We start from the raw sequence: 24,180 nt of genomic DNA, 5'->3' as shown, positions 1-24,180 counted from the left end.
GAGACATCGAATTTTCCTCATCCCTGCACTTATTTAGTGTGTGGTTACATAATCAAGTACCTTGATTCGGAGATAAGGAACCTCAAAAGCTTGCATAGTCGGGATGGAACCAACAAACGGCAACTCCGAGAGGATGCAAAGTTAACCACAGACTCCGTACTGCAATTATACTTATATACTCAAAATTCTCTCTTGTTTCTGTCTGTACATAGCACTTTAGCTCGATTTTTATATATTCCGCCGTTCTTTGCCACGCGCACCGCGCTAGATTCGAACGGGTATTCGGTCAGTGCCCGCTTGTTCGTTTACGCCTGCTCATTCGCTACAGATCGAATTCGAACCAACGGATGACACCCATGAGGCTGGCCGGCAAACCCAAGCTCAAGCCCAATACGCGGCCCGCCAACCAACCTACAAGATCGGTTGTGCCCCGGCTCACGAGTTGGAGGTCGGAAAACTCGTCCCTTTCGGCTGGTACCCCGCCCGGTCGATGCCTCGGCACGCTCACCAAACCGAGATTTTGGGCTTATAACCGCTGCATTATCCATAATCGGTCACGCCAGCGGTTGTCTAGCACGGAAATGGAAGACAGCAGGAACACGTCCGCAAGGCGGCTGCGGGCGGTAGCGGAACATATCTCGCCCAGCCAGACCCGACAACTTAGCCAATCGACAACTGGATCGTCTGGTATCGATTTTTCAGCGTTATCAAAGCTTCTACCGCATGATGGGCCTCCGGGCGGTGCAGTGTGGTATATCGTGGTGGCCGCAGCGCTGATGGCGTTCCATCGGGAGGCAGCAGTGGGTGCACTGTGGGAACATATCGCTTCTACCCATAAATCATCGTCAGAAGAGGAGAAAGCAGTGATTGCACGACGGATCAGGGAGAGCTGTTTGAAGGCTAGCGTGCTGGTCGGGTTTCCACGGGTGAGCCACCAGCCAATCCCAGGACGAGAGTGACACTTTTTCTATCCTAACTAACACGGCGTCTGGATAGGGAATAAACGCTCTCTCATCACTCCAGGCCGCTCTGGCCAAACATACACCCACAACGCACCAGCTTCTTTCCGAGGATTCCTCACTGCGTAGGCCCGTTGATCCAACGACGAAGCTCGAGCGAGGAACCGCGTTTTTCTCCCGTCTGTACGCTGGTCACACGGGCAGGATACTCGACAACATGTCTCGCAACTCGGGCGGGGATCTAAGCTACTATGCCCTTGCAAGCGTGTATGGGGAACTAATGGCCGAGACCCGTGTTGTGAATGCGATGGAGACGGTGCTGATGGAATTTGTATGCTGTTTGGCTGACGACGTCGCACCACAGGCCAAGGGGCACGTATCACCCTATCTATCTACGTTATACATGTTAAACGTGTGGTGCTGACCCCTTATTAGTCACTTCTTCGGCAGCCGCAACATGGGGGCCTCTGGTGCACAGATCAAGGGAGCCGTGAACATCGTACAGGCTGTGGCGAGGCAGGCCGGCCTGTGTGCGCCTGGGGCGGGAGACGAGTACGCCTTTCTAGCAAAGGCTGATTCGTGGTGAAATCTCTTATTCCCCTTAAGCATAATATGAGTGGATAGCGGAATATATATACATCTGATCTCTATGGGACAAGGTCGCGCGTGCCCGATATATATATATACACATATATGGCTAGCAGCCGTGGTACTCCACCGTCCCACCCGTGTCTGTTATATATGTCCGACCAAAGTCAATTGATCTAGCTCTGCCTGGTCCCACCTTCAACTGCCTTACATCAGGCTCTTCGAGGGCTTGCAGCATGGGCATCGCTAGGATCTCTACAACCCACTCCACCGTCCACCACTGTCTGCCTCCATCAACCTGGACTACATGTGACCTCCTTCCCTACACACACTAGCTCCTTGGCACAAACATGTAAGCATCTTAGTCATCCCGCCCCTGCTCTTTTCTTGGCATCACGTGACACACGTGCGACCCTCCCTGCTTACTATTGGCCAGGAAAAACCAAGCAACTTCCCTCCCGAAAAAGAAAAAAAAAAGGCAAAAAACCAAAAATAAAATACAAAATACACATAGTAGGGAAAATGCGCAACTATGGCCTCGGAAGTACCTCGACATCGCCGTCCGCCGGTGGATGCACCCACATGGTATGGCCGGGGTACAAGGCCTCGCATTGCCTGTCATTTCCCTCTCTCTCTCGCTCTCCGCCCAAACCAGGATTTGCCTTGTGTGGCCACCGCCGGCAGAAAAGCCGAAACGAGAGATTGCCTTTCCCAGCAGAATCCATAGAGAGAAAGTGGACGAAGGGTTGAATTTTTTTCTTACTCTTTTAAAAAGGCCACTCGTCTCATCTTTTCTTCTTCCTCCTCTTCTTCCCGACGCTTCCTTTGTTCAGCCCGTCGAGTCCGCCTTGACCTGTGGACGCCACAAAGAAGAGACGCTCGCCCTCACGAACTATCCCCCTAGTCTCTGGTGAACGCCTGCAACAAACACGAATAGACCCCCTGGTAAGCGACCTGTCTCTGCCTTGTCGCCGTCCATCCGACTTGCACCAGTCAGGACGGCCGGCCTGCCCTCGTGCGTGCTGCCTTGTCGTCCCCCCAGCCAGCTGTTATAAGAAAGAAGCGTTGCCCAGACGGCCTGTCGACCTTGGCTCGCTTCTTCCTCGTCCCTCCCCAAACCTCGCAACACCGTCCAAAACATACCAAGCATCAACAAGCATCGACAAGCTTCTTCCAAGACCTCCTGTGCCCTTGTTCGACCCTTAGTTCATGCAGTGAATAGCTGATTCCCACTCTTTTCTAGCCATCTTGTTCACGATCTATATTTATACACATATATTATCACTATATATCTGGCTATAGATGGCGGACTTTGGTCCCAGGGCCCCCCATGGGCCTGACATGACGGGCACCCATGACCCGCTCGTCGACATGCGGCTCCACGAGAAGGAGGCTTTCGATGCGTTCATCCGTCCAGACGACTCGTACACGCCGGAGGGAGTCTACTGGGCCGATCTGCCGCTCATGAAGAAGATCCAGTTCGTCACCGCGGTCGACATGGAGGAGTCCAAGAAGGAAGCTTCTTCCTTCTGGGAGATGTTCAAGAACGATCCCCTGGCCCCGGTTGGCTTCTACTTTAAGAACATGGTCCTGCCCGGTGCAGGTCTCGGTTTGGAAGGGTCAGTGAAACGTATAGATTGATGGTGGCAGAGACTCCAGCTAACGCAACTAACAGATACGTGCTCTTCTCCATCGGGAATATCAAGCCTCTCTTCCAAAAGGCGTTCCCGGACTGCTGGAAGAGCCAGAAGATCTGTGACCCCACCTGGCTTGCGGCTGTTGAATACCTTGAGATTTGCGGTATCATCGTTGGTCAGATACTGGTTGGTATCCTGGGTGACTGGTAAGTTAACATTATATCCGTTCGACGCTGAAAGAAGCTAATTTTTTTTTTTTTTTTTTGCGACTAGGATTGGTCGTCGATGGGGTCTGATTCAAGATGCAGTTATCATGTTGCTCGGTCTTATCATGCTCACTGCTGCCTGGGGTGTCACCCAGAACGGCTGGGTGATCTGCTACGTCTGGTCTCTCTTCTTTTACGGCATCGGTGTCGGTGGTGAATATCCAATGACGGCCACTTCTGGTATGGAGAACGCGGTTGGGTCGGGCAAGATTTCCACAAAGGAAGATCGTCTTCACCGTGGCCGCAAAGTCACGTCTGCGTTCCTTATGCAGGGATGGGGTCAGTTCTTCAACCAGGCCATCCTCATCGTCCTCCTCCTCATCTTCCACCACGGCAGCGGCAACCCGCCATACTCAACCGTTTCTGCCCAGTGGACATACCGTGTCTCCTTTGCCATCCCTGCCATTGGCACTCTCTGGCTTGTCTATTACCGATACTATAAGATGCGCGCTGCAAGCAAGCAGTTAGCCATCGCCAAGGCCAAGTCACGCGTCACTGGTTACGACACCGAGTCCCTGCGCCTTACCTTCAAACACTTCGGCTTCCGTCTGCTTGCCACTGCGGGTACATGGTTCGCCAACGATGTCTTCTTCTACGGTAACAAACTGTTCCAGTCTGAGTTTATCAGCGTCATCTCCCCACACACCACTTCCGTCATGCCAGGATGGCTGTACAACCTCCTTAACGTTGGAGTTTCCCTCTGCGGTTACTACCTTGCTTCCTTCCTGATCGACAACAAACTCTATGGCCGCAAGTGGATGCAGATCATCGGTTTCTTGATGGATTTCATCTTCTTCATCATCCCGGCATTCAACTTCGAACACTACACCTCCCCTGAGCACATCAAGGAATTCCAGGCCATGTACTTCCTTTCGTCTTTCTTTAATCAATTCGGCCCTAACTCTGTGACCTTCCTTGTCGCTGCTGAGGTTTTCCCCACCCCCATCCGAGCCACAGCCCACGGATTCGCGGCCGCTATTGGCAAGCTTGGCGCTCTTACCGCGGCGATCATGTACAACTACATAAGCACGTCACAGAAATTCCACGTCGTCCCTTGGTTCGGTCTCGCCGGTGTCATCCTCACCTATCTCTTCCTCCCCGATACCACCGGCCTCGACCTGAAAGAACAAGAACGACGATGGTTCTACATCCGCCAGGGTAGAGAATCTGAATACCACGGCCCCGCTGTTCACCCTAAGCATCTATCTGTCTATGAGCGCTGGATGGGAGTAGGCAAATACTACGACCCAGAGGCCGACTACAAGCAAAAAGTTGCCGAGATGCGACAGGAGTGGACTGCCGCTCAGGCACGCAAAACTGATGAGAAGGGCGGGTTTGATCATGATGATCACCACGACTACGAGCATGTCCATGATGACGTACACAAGTACTTTGAGCGCACCAGCCCGATGATCTTGGGACGCGAAAAGAATGTCCCAATAAACGATCAGCTTCCTCCGGCCCACGACAGTGGCAGTGACGATGTCGTCGAGCAACATCCTCACCAAGAGTAATCATCTCCGACGCGTGCCGCCTGGGCTGTCGAGATAGATCTAAGTTGATTTTTTTATTTTCCATTTATCTATCCAATATGCTACCCATACGCCTTTTGGCTATAAGCTTTCTTTTTATGCCTCTAGATACCTCCTTAATATATGCTACTCTATAATGTTGTGTGTTATGATATGTCTATACCTTCGTTTGGAAGCGATTGATTATTTATTGCATGCCCTACATAATATATACAATCTGCCTTCAGTGCCTTGGCATGGTCACCTCACTGTTTTGTATAAAAAGTTTATGTAATTTAAGCTCATCGCTTACCAGAGCTTATATAATAACTTTTTTATCACGTGTTGATAAGATAAGAGCGTGCTTACTTAGCTAGTTATATCACGTGTCAGTCTTTATCTCAACCTCTTCGTCTTAAGATAGCCAAAAGCGGCAATTAGTGACATCCTTTCTGAATTATGTATACAATTGCCATCGCTCAACCGCCCGACTAAAAATCTTCTTGATTAACATTCCACTTCAACGTCACATTCAAATGGTCAACTGGTTCCTTCATTGATGGAACCTTTCACATCAAGCCATTTCCATCCATCCAATACAAAGGCCCAGAGCGAACCAGTCCTTGACTTTGTTGATTAACGTTCTATTCTCTTCCGTCGTAGTATAAACATGGAATTACGTCATTTCCCAGGACTTCCGCACTACCTCTTATCTCATGGCATAATCATAAGAGGCGATGAAGGACTGATTCCTTCATCGTGTTTTGGTTTAATCTCAATACCCTGTATATTCTTTCCTCGATACAAGGAAGGGAATATATATACGCATATATACACATTCATATATATTCATTTTTCATACTAGAAGCTCATACGATGAAAATACACGCCTTCTCGCGGGTTATACCCCTCTTGCTCCTCCCTCTTGCCCTTGCGCAGTCTACTCTATCGGGTAGCACGAGACCAAGCGTTAGCAGCAGCGGCTCTGGGAGCTCCAGTTCCAAGCCCAGCTCTAGTCCTTCAAGTGGAGGTGGAAGCGGCGGCGGCGGCGGCGGCGGAAGTGCTAGTGGAAGCGAAACTGGCAGCATTGGCAGTGTGGGTGGCCCATCTCTCACTTATGCCAGTGATATTATAGTCCCGGCCACCCCACCAGTACGCAGTGCCACGTTTGAAAGCCATGAAAGCCATGGTGCCTTTAGTGGTGTTGCCAGTGTTACTGGAGCTCTTACAGGAACAAAAGTACTAGCAACCGCGCTTTCCGGCCAACCCGCACCGACTAAGGCAACGAGCTATTCATCTGACGGTGAGCTGCACGGAGCGCAGCCTGCACCTTACTTTCCTGCGGGCGGGTTAGGAACCAATGGAACCGCACCAGTATATAATGTGCGAAGCGATTATGACTATCAATCTATTGTATGTTCCCCCATGTTCGCTTCCCAATGAATAGCTGGCTAATTAGCCTCTCTATAGGCCCTAGCTCTACACTGGGAATGGATGAAATACGACCTCTTCCAAACGGGCGCCTCGCAGTTCAAACCCAAAGACTTCCAAGCCATTGGCCTAACCCAGTCAGACTATAACCTGATCTCGTTCATGGCTAACCAATCCCAGGGCCATGTTACTCTACTCAGTAACATCCTCGGTGAATCGGCCCCTGAGCCATGCACGTACAATTACCCTTTCAAAACGGCCTATGAGTTCCTTGATTTCAGCCAAAAGATAACTGCCGTCGCCCAGTCTACCGTTTACAACTTCCTCCCGCACCTAGACTCCCGTGAAACAGCAATGCTGGTCCTACAGTTAGTTGCGACTACTGCGCGTCAACACATGGTATTCCGCCAGTTTGAGGCTCTGCAGCCTATGCCCTTGTGGTTTGAGGCGGGTGTTCCTCAGTCATGGGGATGGAGCTTATTAGCGCCGTTCATTAGCTCATGCCCCGGCAATGACAGACTTGTATGGAGAAACTTCCCCGCCTTGCAAGTTATGGATGGACCCAATTCAGCAAGGAAGGATGGATCAGGGATGAACGAGACTATGGGCGGCGGTCTCGGGGTGGTAAACTCAACCGCTATTCCGGCCGGAAAGTCGTGCTTTGGTTCTACTTCCGGTAGTAGTTCTAGTTCCAGCGGCAGCAAGAAGGCACCCCGAGGCCGTTTTAGCCCTCAGTACGAGAATGTCGCAGCTACAAATACGACCGGTGGCAGTGGGGGAGGCGGCACCTCTACTTCTGGCGGCGGGGCTAAGCCTTCAGGAACTGGTGGAAGTGGAAGTGGAAGCAGCGGTAGCCTTAGCGCCGAATGCATGCCCGGTATCGCATCTAATCGCTCCAAACCCATTAGCAAGCCGGGCCGCGAGATTCTCCTTCAATGGGAATCGGCTGGTCGGCTCGTCGGTCCGAATAATAGCTACGTTACCAGTTCTCAGGCAAAAAAACCTGCGTTTGTCGCTTGGATCACACAGTTAAATGTTACTTATACTCCGCTAAAAGTGACGAGTAATGGCGGTAATGGTGGGAAAGGAGGAGGCTCTGGCGGTAGCAATGCTACAAGATCTTCGAGTGGCACTAAGCCCACCGGTGGTGTCGGAGGTGGTGGTCCGTCGAATAGCAAAAACACAATCAGAAGGGCTCAGCCTACTGGGAATGGAGGATCTTCTAGCAGTACTGGGCCATCAGGTGGCGGTGGTGGTCGTTCGTCAAACGGCACCGCTGGAGGCATGTCCACCGGTATGACTGTGCAGCCGGATCTGTCCACATTTGCAGGAGACCCAGCCGTTAACGGGACCGTATTCATTGCTATTACGGATCAGGATTTGTTCTTATCCCCGTTCAACTTGAGTCTGATCGATTCACATGTGGTTGCAGGACCTGCTCTTTACCAGGCGGGCTGAAACCCCAAAATATCGGTTGTATTTCTTCCCGGATCTGAATATATTAAAAGGGAGCTGGTATGTTTAGGCGATATGGTGTTGGGTTTGCCCCTTTTTTCTCTATCTTGGAATCTATTTATTTATATATCTCCAAAGAAAAAAGATGTGCCAGACCAAAAATTAATTCAAGTATGAGACTCTATCCCCTGACCTATTGATTCGTCCCTGTACATGCTTTGGCTTCCGCACCATCAGCTTCAGTCTTGCCCAATCTCCTTGTCCTCCCTCCCCTAGGCCTCTACCGGTATATTTGCTTGCGTCAAAGTGCAAATCCGCCGACTGTCTTTCAGTAGAAGGGATCACCTCGAAACCTCGCCGTGCATAAACGGGATACCCCTTCTGCGATGCCTCCAGATATGCTTCTACACCATGTTTATCAGCAATATCACAGCCCCAGTTCACCAGCAGTGTTCCTGCACCACGCCGTTCGTGCGCCGGATCAGTAGCCAGCAGTGCAAGCACTAAACATGTCAGAAGAATCAAGGTCTCTCAATAGATAAACGAAGAGAGATAAGCACATACCGCAATTCTCCCTCCCTTCTTCACCAAAGAACAGTTTCCGGTTCTCAAACAGTTTCCCCATGCAATACCTATAGCCCTCGACATTCGCCCCCTCTGGAACAATCATATCTTCACCAGTCTTCACCTGCTCCCTCCATCTCTCCAGTGCCTCAGGCCCGCCAACGTAGATATTCCACTTTGCAAAAGCCAAGATCTCGCCTGTCTCATCATCAACGCATTTGAGTAGGTGGAATCCTGGGTCATTTTGCATAAGATAAATGAAACGCTTCGTCTGAAGTTCTCGACGTAGCGGCTCGGGATATTTTTGATCATGAGCTTGAAAACCGCCCGGGTTGCTGATTTCACCGCAGGCGCGGAAGAATCCACTTTGTTTGAGAGAGGCAGATTGAATATCGAGGATGCGAGGAATGTCCTCGGCGGTTGCGGGGTGAACGGAGAGAGTCATTCTCAACGTATCTTGTTTTAATTATTTTTTAATCTTTTCTCCTTTTTCGATTTGGTCGTTTGCTCCCAAGTATAAGATACTGTGATATATCTTATAGATAGAAGTAGAGCGGGCGAGTCCGGTTTGATTCAACGTTGAGAACATCATAGTATAACTACCAGATAGTGTTGACAAGTCGGATATAAGGCAAAAATGGGGAGATGAATACGAGATCCACTGACTTAATTATATGACTATACTCTGTACACTAATATACATAAGGTGAGTCCCTCGAGTCGGTAAATAAATGATTTTGCCGACAAGTTCCCACCGTGGCTAAAGTGAAACTGCCCCTTTATCTGGTTTGGGAGGCTCAAAGGCAGAGGGTGATGTTATGGATTGAATATTGGTACACTGTGTATTCCAAACTATCAAACTTTGACGAAGTGGCGGCTCTTGCATAGGGCGTGCCGAGAACCTTGGACTAGAGCTCGTCATTGTGGCCGTTAGGGGCTGCATTTCTAAGCAGCATAGCCTTTGTAAGGCGGGAGCATTGCTTCGTCAATGGGTGGTAGGAAACTGTACTCCTGAACGGCAGTTGCCGAATAGAAAGAGATAGAGACAGATCCTTTCATCGCTGGCGTTTTCGTCGGAAACGGAACCGAAGGCCATCATCACTTTCTCCAGCATCTCTTGACCTCTTCTGGGGCTTCGGACGGCTTGCGGGAGCTGCAGGCTGTGGAATCTCCTGTGATGTAGTCACAGACTCAATATTTGACACGGATGGACTCCTCTGCCGCTCAGAAGGTGTAGTTGTACTCGCCCCCCAGTAATCGTCCCCAATTCCAAAATCTTTCTTCTTAGCTTCCTCAAGTGGAACGATAATGGCTCGTCGCCGACGAAGCACATCTGTATCGCCTTTTCTTCGAAATTTCTTGAAGTTCTGGCGGCCATTCCATCGCTCATCCCATCGGCTATCATCAGCAGGATTGTTGCGATGTGATTGCCTGGGTTTAACTTCCATTTCCTCCACCGCGACGAGCTTTTGAATCTGTACAAGGTCCATACCTTCTACGATAGCTTGGAATGAGATTGCGTCCTCCTTTCGACGGGCTGTTGCGGCTTCATCCACTTCTTCACGTCTCTGCCGAGCAGCTTCCTTTATATCCAGCTTCGGCCTCTTGGCTTTTTGCGGCGGCGGGGTTGCTTGTTTTTGCTCCAGTGGTCGTTTATTGCCAACACGCTGTTTCATCGCGGCGGCTCCGGGTAATAGATCCATCACTGTATCATCCTTTTCTCCATCAGATGGGACGCTCGAAGGAACTATATCGTGTATCGAGTCCGGAACAGCTGCCTAGTCAAAAGTAAGCACATTTCAAATTATATTTAATGGAGATAAATATACCTGTGTATCTCTTTCTTCCTCTTCAAGTTGATAAACGGGTATTGACTCCATATCAAAACCGTCATCAAAATCCTTGAACTTTGGAACATAGCCTTTCGACTTATTCTGCTTGAGTGACCGGGCCTCTTTTTGGCTATCCTCTACAAGTACATTAGTATTCGAGTTAGAAGACACCATTTGGGTCTGTTCAGGGTCCGTATTTGGAACTGTGGCAGGAGGACTAGGGTCTTGATCAACTGGCTTCTCATATCGTCGATATAGCTGTGAAGCATTGTTTCGTAGGATTGCGTCTAAGAAGTCACTAGCTTCAACGGGTTGCTGACCAGTTAACTGGGTCACTTTATTCTCAAGTGCAGCAGACCAATCTTCATGTCCTTTGATGCGGAACTGCATGAGTAGTACTCCCCCAGTACCATCCTGCTCGCAAGCAAGTCCTTTGACACCAGCTGCCTTGTTCAAGTAATCCACCATGTCCTCAGCCTTCGTGGTCTCCGGATCAATTTCATAGAGCAATGCTTTCCCATGGCCATTGGATATTGGGCCCTGTAAATCTTCAAACCGTTTTTTATCACAAAAAACGAACGTGTAGCCTTCAAATACATTAATCCTATCAGTGTTTGGCTCGTACGCACTGTCGGGTAATTCAGTAGGTGCATTGCCGCGAGGAGGTAGATCTTCCGCGGGGTTCGGCCATGCATTATCAAAATCCTCCTCTAGGGGCGAAAGAGATTCTTCGTGCTCTACATCTTTCGGAGAGGCAGCATATCTTATACGCTCAATAAACGAGTCCTGGACTAAGTAGCATCCATTGATGAGAGCTTGGAGGCCTTTGGCGGTATTACGCTTGCTTTGAACCACATGTGTGGTTTTCCCGACGACGTATGGAATAACCGTTTTAATATCTAATTCCTCAAGTTGGGAACGAGCGTGTGCAAGCGGGTCTTTCACCTTCAATTGCTTTGTTGGGAACGAAAAGCTCAACACAACCGGACACCATTTTATTCTGTGGTTTAGTTAGAGCCAGTCTTTATGTCAAGAATTGATGAAGGGTCCGTCCCATACCGGAGAACGGAAGGGTATCGCCCGAGGGATAGTTTATATTCATCCCGACTTCCAAGGTCTTTGCTCTCCCCAGTTATAAGCGTTCCATCAAGGGTAGTCCCCCATCTCGAGCCTGGGTCACTAATAACCAGCTTTGACTTGGTATGTATATGTGACTGGAATCGAAAGAGTCCGTATTAGCTGAGAACATGGATGCCGTCTATAGCTGCTAAACGAACCCCATCGCCTGGCTTTACTTTCCCAACTTCGATTATAAGGTGCTTCCGTGATATCGTCCGATTGTCAATCGTATGCGTAACTAAAAGCGAAACAGCATATTAGTACAACGGAAAGTAAATGAAATTCAAAATACTGGGATTAACCCACTCCCATCTTGCTGAACCCGCCCAAACAGATATTTTTTACCAGGTTTTAGCCATATACGTTTTCCTATCAGCCATCGTAAAGTCAGCATTGGACAATAGAAGTGACGAAATAACTACAGGACTTGAGAACCTTGCAAGAAATCTCCATCGGATGAGAGTATCCACATAATTCTTTTTGTGCACCGTAAAAGCTCAGCAACAATCACACATAGACGTAATTATATTAAATAGAGCTGGAGGCAACTCAACTCCCAAACAGCTTCTTTTCATCAATTTGCGAATCTTCGCTTTGCGATCTATCTAAAAACGCGTGGAAACGCGATATCACGTGTTAGTTATGGAAAAAAGTTTTTCCATAAGTTTATATAAGCAGTATGAGTATTAATAATAGGATCTTGAGGCTGAACTTTCCATTTAAACTACCAAAAAGAGTAGACAAAAAAGTTCCGACATGGACGGCGAGAATTGAAAATAATGACTTTGCGGTATCGAACGATAGCAGTAGTCATGGAAAAATGTCAGCCACTTCATCAGATCCGACAGGTAAAGGGAGCCAGCAGGACAAGGCTGATGAGGAGCAGGATGCAAGAGGGCCAGGCAACGAACATGATACCCTAAAATATCAGCTCCTAGGTCCATCACTGACCAAGGCAGGGCAGGATAAGGTAGACCAGCAAAGAGTACGTTTCTATACTGAAGGGCTGATAAACATATGCTTTATTATCTATTCTAGGGTAACTGATAATTTACCACAGGTATCGGAGATTATATACAACGCTTCGAAGGGGTCAAAATTCTTCAACCATGAAAGAGTTCGGGACCAATTATTAACAGAAAAGATCCAGAAGATATTGGCGCACAAGCAAAAGCTAGAGAAACAGGATCTATCTTATAGCACCCGTCAGGCCGATGAATACATTGCGGACCTTGAATTACGCCGTGATCTATCGCAATGGATTGTACATATTGACTGTGATGCTTTCTTTGCAGCCGTGGAAGAACTAGACAGGCCCGAGTTACGGGATGTCCCAATGGCCGTTGGAAAAGGTGTTTTAACGACTTGCAATTACCATGCTAGAAAATTTGGATGCCGAAGCGGCATGGCCAGTTTCGTGGCAAAGAAGCTGTGCCCCCAGTTGATTTGTATACCCCAAAATTATGATAAATATAACGCAAAAGCACGAGAAATTAGAGCTATTTTGGCGAACTATGACCCAGATTTTGAGAGCGCAAGCGTTGATGAAGCATATCTCAATATTACGCAATATTGTGCAACAAACAATGTTGACCCCCAAGCTGCAGTTCAGCAGCTACGCGATGAAATCGCCGCGCAGACAAGGGTAACTGTTTCTGCAGGGATTGCCGCCAATGCCAAAATTGCGAAAATATCGTCAAACTGGAATAAACCGAACGGCCAGTTTCATGTCCCGAGTGAACGGGCCGCAATAATGGAATTTATGGCCAAGATTCCGGTCCGCAAGGTGAATGGTGTCGGTCGGGTATTTGAGCGTGAGCTTGGCGCAATAGGGATAACAACTTGTGGAGACATTTATCAGTTTCGGGGAATGCTGACCCAACTCTTCGGTCACAAGGCGTTCTGTTTCCTGATGCAGTGTTATTTGGGCCTTGGAAGAACGCGAATTCAACCTGCGGGTACATTTCCGAGGAAAAGCATTGGCACCGAGCACACTTTCGCAGATTTGGGCGACCTCCACCAACTTCAAGAGAAACTGAAGTGGACAGCCTCAGAACTGGAGAAAGACTTACGATCTGCCGAAACAAAAGGCCGCACCCTTGTGTTGAAAGTAAAGCTCCATACGTTTGAAGTGTTATCCCGACAAACCGTTGCCCCGAAGCCTCTCATGCTGGCTGGCGATCTCTACAAGTATTCACTTCCGCTATTGGCAAAATTATACAAGGAGAGGCCCCAGATGAAAATCCGCCTGATGGGGCTTCGCTGTACAAACTTGGTCAGCACAAAAAGGGAAGCCTTCAACTTCTTTAACAGGAGCGATTTTACCCAGACAACAGCCGCGAGCCCCGAGACCGGCAACGAGACCATAGTAAGCACGGAGGAGGAATTCGAGGCCGCGGCATCCCAGGAACGCATGGATGACATGGAGAGCCTGGAAAACCTCAGCCAGGAACTGGAATCAAGCGACAAAACACAACGAACTAGAAACGACGGGGATTCTGATACTGCAAAGACGGCTAGACTGGAAAAGTGGCCCTGTCCAATATGCTCGATCCCGCAGCCTACGGACCATGCAGAGTTCAACCAACATGTGGATTACTGCCTTTCGAAGGAGACCATCAAGGAGGCCGTTCAAGGAACGCTGGAACCGGAGGACAACCCGTCTAGTCAGCCGAACAAGAGAAAGGCAGCTGTCGAGCCCAACGGCACCCGCAAACGACCGTTTTTCAGCTAGCACTTTACACCCTACATAATAATATGTGTATATATAGCCATGACCCGAGAGAAGTAATAATAATAGACCAGCCCACCAGGCAGTCCTGGAGATAATTAGGGGGTGTCTGATTCTGATACCGACCGACAAGTAAACAAAACAAAAAAAATAATAATCGATGATGCAAAATATTTGGTGGAGCCGCCGGCGCTAGATCCGTTTTAGTGTCTTGTGGCTCTAATGACGGAGACAAAAGACCACGAGAAATTATTGCTGATGGGAGGAAAACGTCTGATCGCAAGGACAACGACAAACGACAACGACGGCTGACGATTTGAGAAGCCTTGGAGGCGCGCTCAGGCTGAGAGTTTTCTCTTGTGTTTTGGCTGTGGCCATTATGAACCCTGCCCCGTCTCGTCACTCGCTATGTCCTACAGCGAGCTTTGTTTATCTCACCGTTGATCACGATGTCTCTATCAGATAAACAAAACAACAGCACGGCAGGCAAACCGTTTGTCCCACAGACTGGCCCTGCCTTTAGAACCGCCAGATCTCCGCTGACACCGAAGTTGGCTGGCTTCAATTCTCATCTACCTCGCAAACTCGCCCACTTTGACTCTCCTAGCCCGAGCAATGCCCGCACCCCTGAGGCATCGACCCCCAACTCCTCCGCCATCAATAACGCGAATATAACTCCTCGATCGGGCCAGAGGAAGGCTCGAAAGGATGGAAACCTATCTCCGGCTGCAATCACCCCTCCTCCGGGCCATCTGGCTCCCCGTCTAGCCAACCCGGGGGGCTCAAAGGGGAATCATCACACAGAGACGTCACCCAGCCCCCGTGAACACACCAGTATAAATTTGCGAATCTCAAGGGCAAAGAGCATAGGAAGTGAACCTTACGGTTACCTGCCAAACAACCGGCCAGCATCATCGTGCGGTAGTTCTGTCGGTACTCCAATGTTCTTTCATGCAGATGACGCCCGGTCGTCGACATCCGGTCAAGATACGGAATCAAAGCCCCAACCACCGCCAAATCCATATCTAGCCCCAAAAACATTCATCTACGCTGATGGAAGAACAGAGGGCCCTACGAGCTCAGCTGAACCCTCATACAAACCTTCGGCACCGGTAAAGAAACCGGCACACTCACAACAAACCCCTATAAAACCGTCAGAGTTATTCCTCTCTCCTCGACTTCAAGACACCACTCCATCAGCGCCCCAACCTAGACAGTTTACAGGCAATGCAACAGACCAACATGTCTTTAACCCGAAACTTGTGCCGGCACAAGAAAAGGCTTTTCCTCAGATGTCCAATATCACCGGCCATAGTGACCCTATATCGGAGGGCCCCCGCAGATTCGGTCATGTAAAATCCCCTAGTTGCGACTCAACACAGACTGCTGGCCGAAAACACTCCTTTCTCGCCAGTCCACTGATACACCGTCCTACGCACGCACAAGATGGTGCAAGCCTCGCCGCGAGTGAATCGGCCGAGCAGAGCCCTAGAATTTCACATAACCCGTCATCTTCATCTGAGGATATATCACAACATCTTTTTCCACGAGCCCCAAGTCCATCCAAAGACGATAGTAATGAACTACAGAGAATGAATGAGCTAGCTGCCAACGCAAGGCGGGAGCGAAAAGTGTTAGACCTAGAAATCAGCAACTCGTCCCTACTGGCCATAAATCGGGCTCTAGAACGAGAAATGCGAAAACAGAATGCAGAACTCCGCCGTTTCCGTCGCTTGAGCCGCTCAGGAAGGCTGTCCATGACATCAACTCGTCGGTCAGTATCAGGAGGAGCGCTTTCAATACTCAGTGAAGCAGACGGAGACGATACAGATGGCCATTCAACCTCCCGTATGTCATCTGGCTACTCGGGTGACGAGTTAACCGGCACAGATGATGAAGTGGACCCCTCGAGCTCAGAGGATGACAATATGAGCTCTGGTTGTGTGGCAGAGCACGACGAGAAGCACCGAGCCAAAGACGAAAGCCGGCTACTCCTCGATCTTTCCAGACATCAACAATTACTTATTGATAGCCAGAAGATGAACCAAAGCATCAAACGCTGCCTTGGATGGACAGAGAATTTGATATCCGAAGCCAAGAAGGCGCTAGAATATAGCGTCCATGTGAGCGACATAGAAGTTGGCGGCCGGGTTCTTGGTCCTGACGAGTTTGATGTCGATTATTTCAGTAATAGCCGGGGCCTTTTAAGCCCTACTATGGCAATGCCTTCTTCTGGTATGCCGTCTTTCAAAGGACATGAGGCGTTTGAATCACCTCCCTCTATACCCCATAGAGATACAAGTGATCTGCCATTACCTACCGGAGAGACATAACACTGTCATCTTGTTCCATGGTCAATCCGTCCTTCACAATTTTTTCATTTCTCATATGTACCAGACCCTTCTACACATGACTTTTATTCCTGCATTTCTCTTCATTCAAACGGCTTTTCCTTTTTATTGTTAAGATACTATAGGCTGGTTTTACGTGGCAAGGGGATTTCTTTACAGCGACTGGCGTTGGTTGACTGGTCCATTCACATACGTTATTCGAACTCGGTTTTCTCTACTCTCTTTATTGCTGGCGACATCATGCGATTTTTGGTATGCACACCCTTATCCGGTGGAGATTGGCAAATGCAATAATTACTTTGATCCGGTTTCTCTCTTTGTTGCTACTAGAAGATCGTTTGCATCTGTACATAATATGATACCCATTTATTTGTAACCCCACTTCCCTCGTGGTCTGGGTTACCCTGTTAGAAACAGTGTGTATAAGAAGATTGTTTAATATACACATCGTGGTCACGGAAGCTACCAAGCCATGCTATTCATTACTTGATGAACCATTTACATACAGAAAGTAGTCATTTTACTTCTTCCCCGGGAAATGAACGGGAAGGTCAGTGAAGGATGGAATTATCTCTTTAGAAACGAGTAAGGGAGGGGAATATCAAAACGAGGAAAAGAACGAGAAGCTCGTCAGGGTAGGAAACAAAAGTACCGAACAATGAGAGAGGATTGCTTTCTAGAAAACATAAACGATCAGCAAACGAGTGGTGTGGGTAATTATCGCTTTCTAAGTGCTGCTGGGGTTTGGTGTAGACTGTTTTGCCGCCGTTGCTGAGGCTGCCGATTTTTTCTTATCATCTTTCTTCGCCATGCTGTCGGCCATTAGCTCTTCAAATGCCATATATTCTCCTTCCTCGTTAGGGTCACGTTCAGCCTGTTCAGAAGCATTGTTAGCTAGGCTTTATTTATTAGAATGGTTGTGGAAGGGAAAGCATACCTGCTGGAAGTATTTCCCAATGACAACAAGAGCCTGGGCACGCTCTACCCGCTTCTCCAGGCGGATAGCCTTATCGTTCAATATCTGATCGCAGACTTCACGCAAGACACTCTGGATCTCGAACTTGCTTCCTCTCCAAGCGGCAGCAAGGATCTTTCCAGTGACTTTCTTCTCGTACTCTGCCTTTTTCTCGTCGGTCCAATCCTCACCACCCTTTTCTTCCAGCTTAGCCATCTCCTCCATCGTCATTTGTGCGTCTAGTGCAGTCGAGATGGTAGTCCACGTCTCCCTGGCTAGGTTACCCTTATCCTTTAGCCTCGAGAAGAATCCAGATATGCCGAGGAATTTTTGTGACTTGAGGAAAGACGTTCCCTTGGAGTGATATGTGCTTCCGATGGCATGTAGGATTTCCAGACCGAAGGATTCCATCTTCAGGTTCTCGACCTCGAGTCTGATCTTCTCCTGGAAAGCAGTAGTGACATCGGGCCCCTTGTCAGTCTCGGTCCAGACGCTGAGTCGATCTACCAGTTTGCGCGCAAGGGTGTTGACTCGTTCTTCACGCTGTTTCTTCCTCTCCAGCTCAAATGCAGCCAGTTGTTCCCGTTGTTCCTTGGAGAGACCCTTCTTCTTCTCCTTTTTTCGTAGTTCTTTCTCCTCCTGCGAGAGACCTTCAGCTTGCATCCTAGCTTCCTCCTCGGATTTATCCATGATCGCTTGTTGGCCCCAGTTCCGTCTAGGAGTGCTGGTTCCGGAAGCAGCTTCACTAGTAGCTCCAGCAGTTCCCTCTTTCTTAGCTTCCTCATCATCGGCAACGGTAGCAGCTGGAGTAGCAGTGGTGGGCTTTTCGCCAGACTGCGACTTCGCCGGGTCTTTCACGTTGAGTTTGGCATCTGTCTCCTTTGAGAGCTCTTCATCTTCCTCCATTTGTTGCATGGTTATATCCATTGTCTTGGTGAGGTCCTTCATTAGTGATATCTCGCCTATCCAGTCGACGAAGGCTTCTCCACCGAATATCATGCTAAACAGCTCCGCAGGGTCCTCTGTAAAGCGTCTCTGTCAGTTCACCCCCGTTCTAAAGTGTCATAGGCAGGAGGGTATTCGCATACCAAATCCACCACCGGGCACCGCCTTATCCTTTCCAAACTTATCATATTGTTTTCGTAGAGTCTCATCGCTCAAGACTTGGTAGGCTTCTCCGATCTGTCAACGTCCCGGACGGTTGTCAGTCAGTTTACCGATGACGGTAAAGGCTAGCAGGCTAGTGAGGAATGGAAAGAATTACAGCTTGAAATCTGGTATGTGCTGTTTCGTCACCGGGATTCTTGTCTATCTCAGACGGTAAGTAGCGAATCGCAATGCCCCAGGTGGGGGCTGTAAGAACGAACCTGGATGGGTTGTGATGGCTAGTTTCCTGTATGCCTTCTTGATCTCAAGCAGAGTGGCCGTGGGAGGTACCCCCAGGGCATCATAGTATGTAGTATCTACCACCATCCTCACGAACTGGCGATGTCAAGGCTTCCGTATTCAAGGATGTGAGGGGCGGTTCGGACGCAGGAGCTGAGCAAGGCAGCAGCAAGTCGGAGTTCAGTAAAGAGCGCTATGTACCGATGACAGGAAAAGAACGTCGACAGAACCTCAGCTGATATCCGTTCTAGGATGATGTGTGGATGTTGTTGTTGTTGTTTATAATAAGAAGTGAAATAAAGGAGAGCTTTTTCTTTCGATCGTCATCATAAAATATTTCCCAATAAGGTTTTTCACAGCTGATTTTTATCTTTATTTAGTTTTATTTTTTTTATCTCCGACAAAGACAAGCCACAGCCACAGATGATGAGGTTCTCTTGTCAACCAACCACTAAGGCCATGACATACCAACAGCTGAGCAGCTACACAGCCGCTGCTCTGTCCGCTCTGCCTGCAACGTCACCGTCTCTGTGGCGCGGGACATCGCACCCTCGGCGTACCAGACACATTCAACCATTACATGGTAGTTACATGAACCACTCCATGCGATACATTGATAACTATGTCCTATAGTGAATAAGCCAATGAATGTCATCTTGCAAAGGAGAATCATCGAGATGTACCTACATCTTGCTATAGATATGATATGGTGTTATCTCGACCTAAGAATGAAAATTATAAAGCCAGGAAAGAAAAAAAAAAAAACGGTTAAGAGAGAAAAGGGGCCCTGGATGCAAGAAATATCCTCCGTATTTTTTTTTTTTTCGAGACGCCCAAAAAAGGCCCGGAAGCAGAATCTAGAGGGTCAAGTCTATTAAAATTCTACCACCAGTCATCAGTCAGATATCTAAAAATATGTGTATTATAGCCAGTGGCGGACGATCGGATACCCAAGATTCATTAACGGTGAACAATCAAACTGTGATAAATGGGGTACGGGCGTATAAAGCGGGTATAAGGGGCTATTTTTAAGCCCAACGCAAGGAGAAGATTTCTGCTCCACCTCTTGACAGAGAGACTTCAACGCTACCGTCTTCGTTCTTGATAGTTTTTTCTATGGTCTCCCCTTTTCTTTCGAGAATGATCTTCCCTGGCTCTGGTTCGGGCAATTTGTAGAACCGTCTGCCGAACCTGCTAAGGAATCCCTCAAGGCGTTCTTGAGTGACAGCAGACTCCTGGATGATGCTACGCTCGGTGGCATCCTCCAAAGCGAGGAGGATATATTGTGTTGCATATGGCTGGGTGAAAACACCGGCTGCTGGCTTTGGCTGTTCCTTGGCTGATTTCGGATGCGGGGCGCTATCAGTTCCTCTATGGAAACTCGTCAGCCTCTCGATTATAAAAGCCGTGGAAGGGTATGCTACTTACAGGAAGAATTTCGAGTCCCCGCTGCATATAGCCCTTATAAGGGCGTCTCGATCTGCCGGCGTCTTAGCAATGGGTTTACAGAAAGCTAGTGGATCAACGGTATCATCGGCTGTGAGATAGAGATGATGTGCGGTAATAGTGGCTATACCGCTTGGCCGTTAGTAACTCGTGTTCGGCTATCGAAAATAGAGGGTGGTATACGTACCGGCAACTGTCGGTCCACAGGAGCGTACAGTCTCAACGGCAGCAGAAGTGGTACAGTGTTCAAGCACTATCCGTAGTTTTGGGAACCTATCATTAATACGCTTCAGGGTGGGCAAGAATGCCTCTTCCGCATTCATTACATCGACATCAGGGACTTCTCCATGCAAGTTGAGGACGAGGTCATGCTCTTCCATCGCCTCAAATACCGGGTAGAAGTCATCCAGACTGGTAACACCGGCTGCGGAGTTGGTAGTCACCCCTAAAAAAAGTTATAGAAATGTTGAGTTAAAATTTGGGGGAAAGCTTACTTACCTTGGGGGTAGACCTTGACGCCAGCGATACCGGCGGCAGCGGCCTCTTTGATGACTTCCGGGGTAATGGAATCATGAAGGTATAGTGACATGAGATAGTGAACGTTGGGCTCGATCTCCTGAAGTTTGGATCTGTACTCTAGTGCCTGGGCAACGGTTGTAACGGGTGGCTGAAGGTTTGGCTGCAATTGGAACAAGGTCAGAACTCGACGTACCTTTTAAAAAAAAAAAAAAGAAAAACAGAGATTACGATATAAAAGGAATTATGCATACCATCACAAAGACAGTATCAACCCCTCCCTTTCGAATGTAGGGCGTAACTAACTGCATCATGGCATCCTGACGGAGGTGGACATGCATGTCCGCCGCAGCCGGCAGCTCCAGGCGAGGTAGTGTCCTCAACCGCATCTTCAAAAAAAAAAAAAAAACCAAAGTATTTTCCCTTTGGCCGACGGCTGCGGTCTTTGCGAACCTGTCAAAATAAAAAATAAAATAAAAGCCCGCCTATCTTCTCTCCTTGTGTGCTATCCTTGACAAGCCAAAAAGTGGGGTGTCCTTGAGGTCGGTTTTTATTAGAAGCCGGTTGTCCAGTCCAATAAATAGTGAAATCACAACGGGGTTGGCCCTTGGAGGATCAGAGGGATTGGTCCGAAGACGAGCATGAACAGCCCGGATGGTGTAGAGCTTGGGAAAATTAGGTACTAGAGAAAAGACGTTGACAGACGAACCTTATAGGGAAGTTTAGAGGTTTGGAGGTCGGGAGGGAGAGGCTCGGAAGGACGTTTCGCCGCCCCGAAAGCATAAAGCACGTGTTTTACATGTAGAAGACGTTTTGATAGTTGACAGCACAAGCATTACGCGGTGATACTTGTTGCTGTGTCGGTATCGGATAGGCCATTGAAAGAGGTGCTGCTCTTATGCTCGCCGTGGCATTTGTTATTGCATGGTGTTGCTATGCTCGTTATGGAATAAGACGGAGGGGTCGTCGGATATGATATTGTGCACTCCTAGTACAAATATATAGCACACGACTCCAACGATATATATAGTGCTATGTTGATGCTATTGATGCTACTGATCTATTGATGCTACTGATCTAGCTTGCCATCTACTTTGAATGGTGCAGATGCTGACTAAGCTCATCTCCCACAAAGGGGTCAAACCTTCAACTTTCCTACTTTTTCTCTCCTTTTCCCCCTTCGACTCTTCGACTTTTTTCTCCATATTATATACAACACTCGACCCGCGCCCACCCACCACCATTACTCAATTCACCCTTCTTCCTCCTGCATCTTCTTCCACTCTGCCGTATCCGGTCTTCTGAGTTTGTATACTTGTAATTGACTGTACGTGGGCCCGTTTTTTGAGCAGGTTCTCGAGCTTCTTTTCTTTCATACTTCATTTTCTACTTCTCTTGACACCTGCATAAACCGCCGCAATGAAGGCAGCAGAGATCGTCTACTACCTCTGCCACCCTCAGGAGCTCAGGTCAATCATCCAATGGTTTGTACCCACTCGCGCGCACGCATCACCGGTGTCCATGTCGCTGACCTGAAGAATCAAAAAAGGACAACATATCATGAGCCTGTACACACGAGAGACCCCTCGTCTGAAACGCCAACGGAGAAGAAATGCTACGAGTTCCTCAAGCTCACCAGCAGAAGTTTCTACGCCGTCATTATGGAACTTCATCCAGAGCTCTTGATGCCTATATGTCTGTTCTATCTCGTCCTTCGCGGCCTGGACACGGTCGAGGACGATACTTCGATACCGCTTGACTCCAAAGAACCTCTACTACGCGGATTCAAAGACATTCTTGAAGAGGATGGCTGGTCCTTCACCGGGAACCGACCCGAGGAGAAGGACCGGGAGCTGCTGGTTCAGTTCCACAACGTTATCACAGAGTTCAAGAAGATAAAGCCGGCCTACAAGGCCATCATCAAGGATATCGCCGACAAGATGGGCAACGGCATGGCTGACTATGCAAGACGCGGGGAGAGGGACGAGGAGATAGTCAAGACCATCGACGACTATGACCTTTACTGCTACTATGTGGCCGGTTTGGTGGGCGAGGGCCTGACCCGTTTATTTGTAGAGGCCGGCTTCGCGCGGCCGGAGCTGCTCGATCGTCCGGAGCTGTTCATATCCATGGGCCGATTCCTTCAAAAGACGAACATTATCCGTGACGTGCGAGAAGACCACGACGATAAGCGCCGCTTCTGGCCCAGAGAGATCTGGTCGAGACACGTCAAGGAGTTTGGCGACCTTTTCAAACCAGAGTTCCGCCAGCAAGCTCTGAACTGTAGCTCCGACATGGTTCTCAATGCGCTCTCGCACGTAGAGCACTGCATCTACTATCTTTCGGCGCTGAGGGAGCAGAGCGTGTTCAACTTCTGCTGTATCCCTCAGACCATGGCCATCTCGACGTTGGAACTCTGCTTCCGAAACGGCACCATGTTTGAGAGGAACATCAAGATAACCAAGGGAACAGCCTGTCGACTCATGATAGATTCCACACAAAACGTCCGGGTGGCCTGCGACGTGTTCCGCCGATATGCTCGTGCAATTCACCAGAAGAACACCTCCAGGGATCCAAACTTCCTAAAGATCAGTATTGCTTGTGGACATGTCGGTTCCCCTCTCTCTTTCTCTACTTATATCATACTAATCCGACACGGCCAGGTCGAGAAAATCGTTGAGCGCATCTTCCCCTCCCAGTCACCAGAAGCCGCTGCTCGACGGCTAACCAACGAGAAGTCAGCCGATGAACTGGCCAAAGACAAAGCGGACGCCGAGGCCAGACAGGACACCATGTACATCATCCTGACTATCTTTGGTGTCCTGGTCTTTGTCACGTTCACCATGGTGCGTACACCAGTCTTTCCCCTCCACCCAGTTTCGCGTTCTAATGTTGCGTGCAGTTCTTCGTCGCCTGGATATTTGGTGCCAGGTTCGACCTGGCCCTCGAGGAGTTCAAAAAAGGACGACTCACCCCGGGATCAGCCCAGGCCCACGGTGGTGAGCTCTAAGTCCAGCTTTTAACGCCGTCATACGCATTTACGACCTTCTTCGGCCTTTTTTTTTTTTAAGAAAAAAGTGCCCTCCCTTATTTCGCATCTACGATCCATTCTACTGTATGATAACATTTTTTGACGTCTATACTAATAATGTAATACATCAGCGAGGGGGCATTTTTCATCCCTCCCTTTTTTTTCCCTTCACCCTTCTCCCAGACAGGCAAGGAGGAGGAGATATACCTCCGACCACCAGCACGGATGTCAAATTACAATACAACCCTCCCTCCATGGTTGTTTTTGTGCCGAAGATGTGCTGAGATTGACGGTCTTGACCTGCGTCCTCCGGGATGCGGCAACTACCTGACGTACTGGATTTCTGTCGACCGATTAGGTTCGGACAATGGCAGACGTCTATTGAAGATCACGGTTACATAT

The 24,180-nt window shown here is 48.8% G+C and overlaps 10 protein-coding genes across 10 annotated transcripts; 6 read left to right on the top strand and 4 right to left on the bottom strand.

Moving 5' to 3' along the window:
* Positions 1 to 356: 356 nt before the first annotated feature.
* Positions 357 to 1,545, top strand: MCYG_02542 (conserved hypothetical protein; the record flags this gene model as incomplete). The annotated part of the gene is made up of 3 exons (XM_002849562.1): positions 357 to 926; positions 997 to 1,355; positions 1,395 to 1,545. The coding sequence occupies 3 exons, from the start codon at positions 357 to 359 to the stop codon at positions 1,543 to 1,545; spliced, it is 1,080 nt and encodes a 359-aa protein (XP_002849608.1).
* Positions 1,546 to 2,849: 1,304 nt separating this feature from the next.
* Positions 2,850 to 4,964, top strand: MCYG_02541 (pi-transporter A-1; the record flags this gene model as incomplete). The annotated part of the gene is made up of 3 exons (XM_002849561.1): positions 2,850 to 3,166; positions 3,223 to 3,390; positions 3,458 to 4,964. 3 exons carry the CDS (start codon positions 2,850 to 2,852, stop codon positions 4,962 to 4,964), a joined length of 1,992 nt encoding a protein of 663 aa, XP_002849607.1.
* An 873-nt stretch (positions 4,965 to 5,837) lies between these two features.
* Positions 5,838 to 7,850, top strand: MCYG_02540 (rds1; the record flags this gene model as incomplete). Its single annotated transcript, XM_002849560.1, has 2 exons — positions 5,838 to 6,374; positions 6,432 to 7,850. The coding sequence occupies 2 exons, from the start codon at positions 5,838 to 5,840 to the stop codon at positions 7,848 to 7,850; spliced, it is 1,956 nt and encodes a 651-aa protein (XP_002849606.1).
* A 338-nt stretch (positions 7,851 to 8,188) lies between these two features.
* MCYG_02539 (conserved hypothetical protein) lies at positions 8,189 to 8,856 on the bottom strand (the record flags this gene model as incomplete). The annotated part of the gene is made up of 3 exons (XM_002849559.1): positions 8,189 to 8,251; positions 8,292 to 8,350; positions 8,412 to 8,856. The coding sequence occupies 3 exons, from the start codon at positions 8,854 to 8,856 to the stop codon at positions 8,189 to 8,191; spliced, it is 567 nt and encodes a 188-aa protein (XP_002849605.1).
* A 610-nt stretch (positions 8,857 to 9,466) lies between these two features.
* On the bottom strand, positions 9,467 to 11,834 carry MCYG_02538 (DNA damage response protein RcaA; the record flags this gene model as incomplete). Its single annotated transcript, XM_002849558.1, has 6 exons — positions 9,467 to 10,189; positions 10,241 to 11,243; positions 11,303 to 11,457; positions 11,521 to 11,600; positions 11,669 to 11,731; positions 11,798 to 11,834. 6 exons carry the CDS (start codon positions 11,832 to 11,834, stop codon positions 9,467 to 9,469), a joined length of 2,061 nt encoding a protein of 686 aa, XP_002849604.1.
* A 348-nt stretch (positions 11,835 to 12,182) lies between these two features.
* On the top strand, positions 12,183 to 14,096 carry MCYG_02537 (DNA polymerase kappa; the record flags this gene model as incomplete). The annotated part of the gene is made up of 2 exons (XM_002849557.1): positions 12,183 to 12,347; positions 12,423 to 14,096. 2 exons carry the CDS (start codon positions 12,183 to 12,185, stop codon positions 14,094 to 14,096), a joined length of 1,839 nt encoding a protein of 612 aa, XP_002849603.1.
* A 446-nt stretch (positions 14,097 to 14,542) lies between these two features.
* Positions 14,543 to 16,426, top strand: MCYG_02536 (conserved hypothetical protein; the record flags this gene model as incomplete). The annotated part of the gene is made up of 1 exon (XM_002849556.1): positions 14,543 to 16,426. One exon carries the CDS (start codon positions 14,543 to 14,545, stop codon positions 16,424 to 16,426), a length of 1,884 nt encoding a protein of 627 aa, XP_002849602.1.
* A 745-nt stretch (positions 16,427 to 17,171) lies between these two features.
* Positions 17,172 to 18,872, bottom strand: MCYG_02535 (DnaJ domain-containing protein; the record flags this gene model as incomplete). The annotated part of the gene is made up of 5 exons (XM_002849555.1): positions 17,172 to 17,318; positions 17,382 to 18,421; positions 18,488 to 18,581; positions 18,664 to 18,707; positions 18,767 to 18,872. The coding sequence occupies 5 exons, from the start codon at positions 18,870 to 18,872 to the stop codon at positions 17,172 to 17,174; spliced, it is 1,431 nt and encodes a 476-aa protein (XP_002849601.1).
* A 941-nt stretch (positions 18,873 to 19,813) lies between these two features.
* On the bottom strand, positions 19,814 to 21,187 carry MCYG_02534 (dihydroorotase; the record flags this gene model as incomplete). The annotated part of the gene is made up of 5 exons (XM_002849554.1): positions 19,814 to 20,156; positions 20,214 to 20,355; positions 20,419 to 20,676; positions 20,730 to 20,910; positions 21,002 to 21,187. The coding sequence occupies 5 exons, from the start codon at positions 21,134 to 21,136 to the stop codon at positions 19,814 to 19,816; spliced, it is 1,059 nt and encodes a 352-aa protein (XP_002849600.1).
* A 979-nt stretch (positions 21,188 to 22,166) lies between these two features.
* On the top strand, positions 22,167 to 23,757 carry MCYG_02533 (squalene synthetase; the record flags this gene model as incomplete). The annotated part of the gene is made up of 4 exons (XM_002849553.1): positions 22,167 to 22,231; positions 22,297 to 23,356; positions 23,411 to 23,593; positions 23,650 to 23,757. 4 exons carry the CDS (start codon positions 22,167 to 22,169, stop codon positions 23,755 to 23,757), a joined length of 1,416 nt encoding a protein of 471 aa, XP_002849599.1.
* Positions 23,758 to 24,180: the final 423 nt, after the last annotated feature.

Source organism: Microsporum canis, genomic scaffold (assembly GCF_000151145.1).
Source record: "Microsporum canis CBS 113480 supercont1.2 genomic scaffold, whole genome shotgun sequence".
NCBI lineage: Eukaryota > Fungi > Ascomycota > Eurotiomycetes > Onygenales > Arthrodermataceae > Microsporum > Microsporum canis.
The sequence above is the reverse complement of the archived record's forward strand: the minus strand, read 5'-3'. Positions and strand labels throughout refer to the sequence as shown.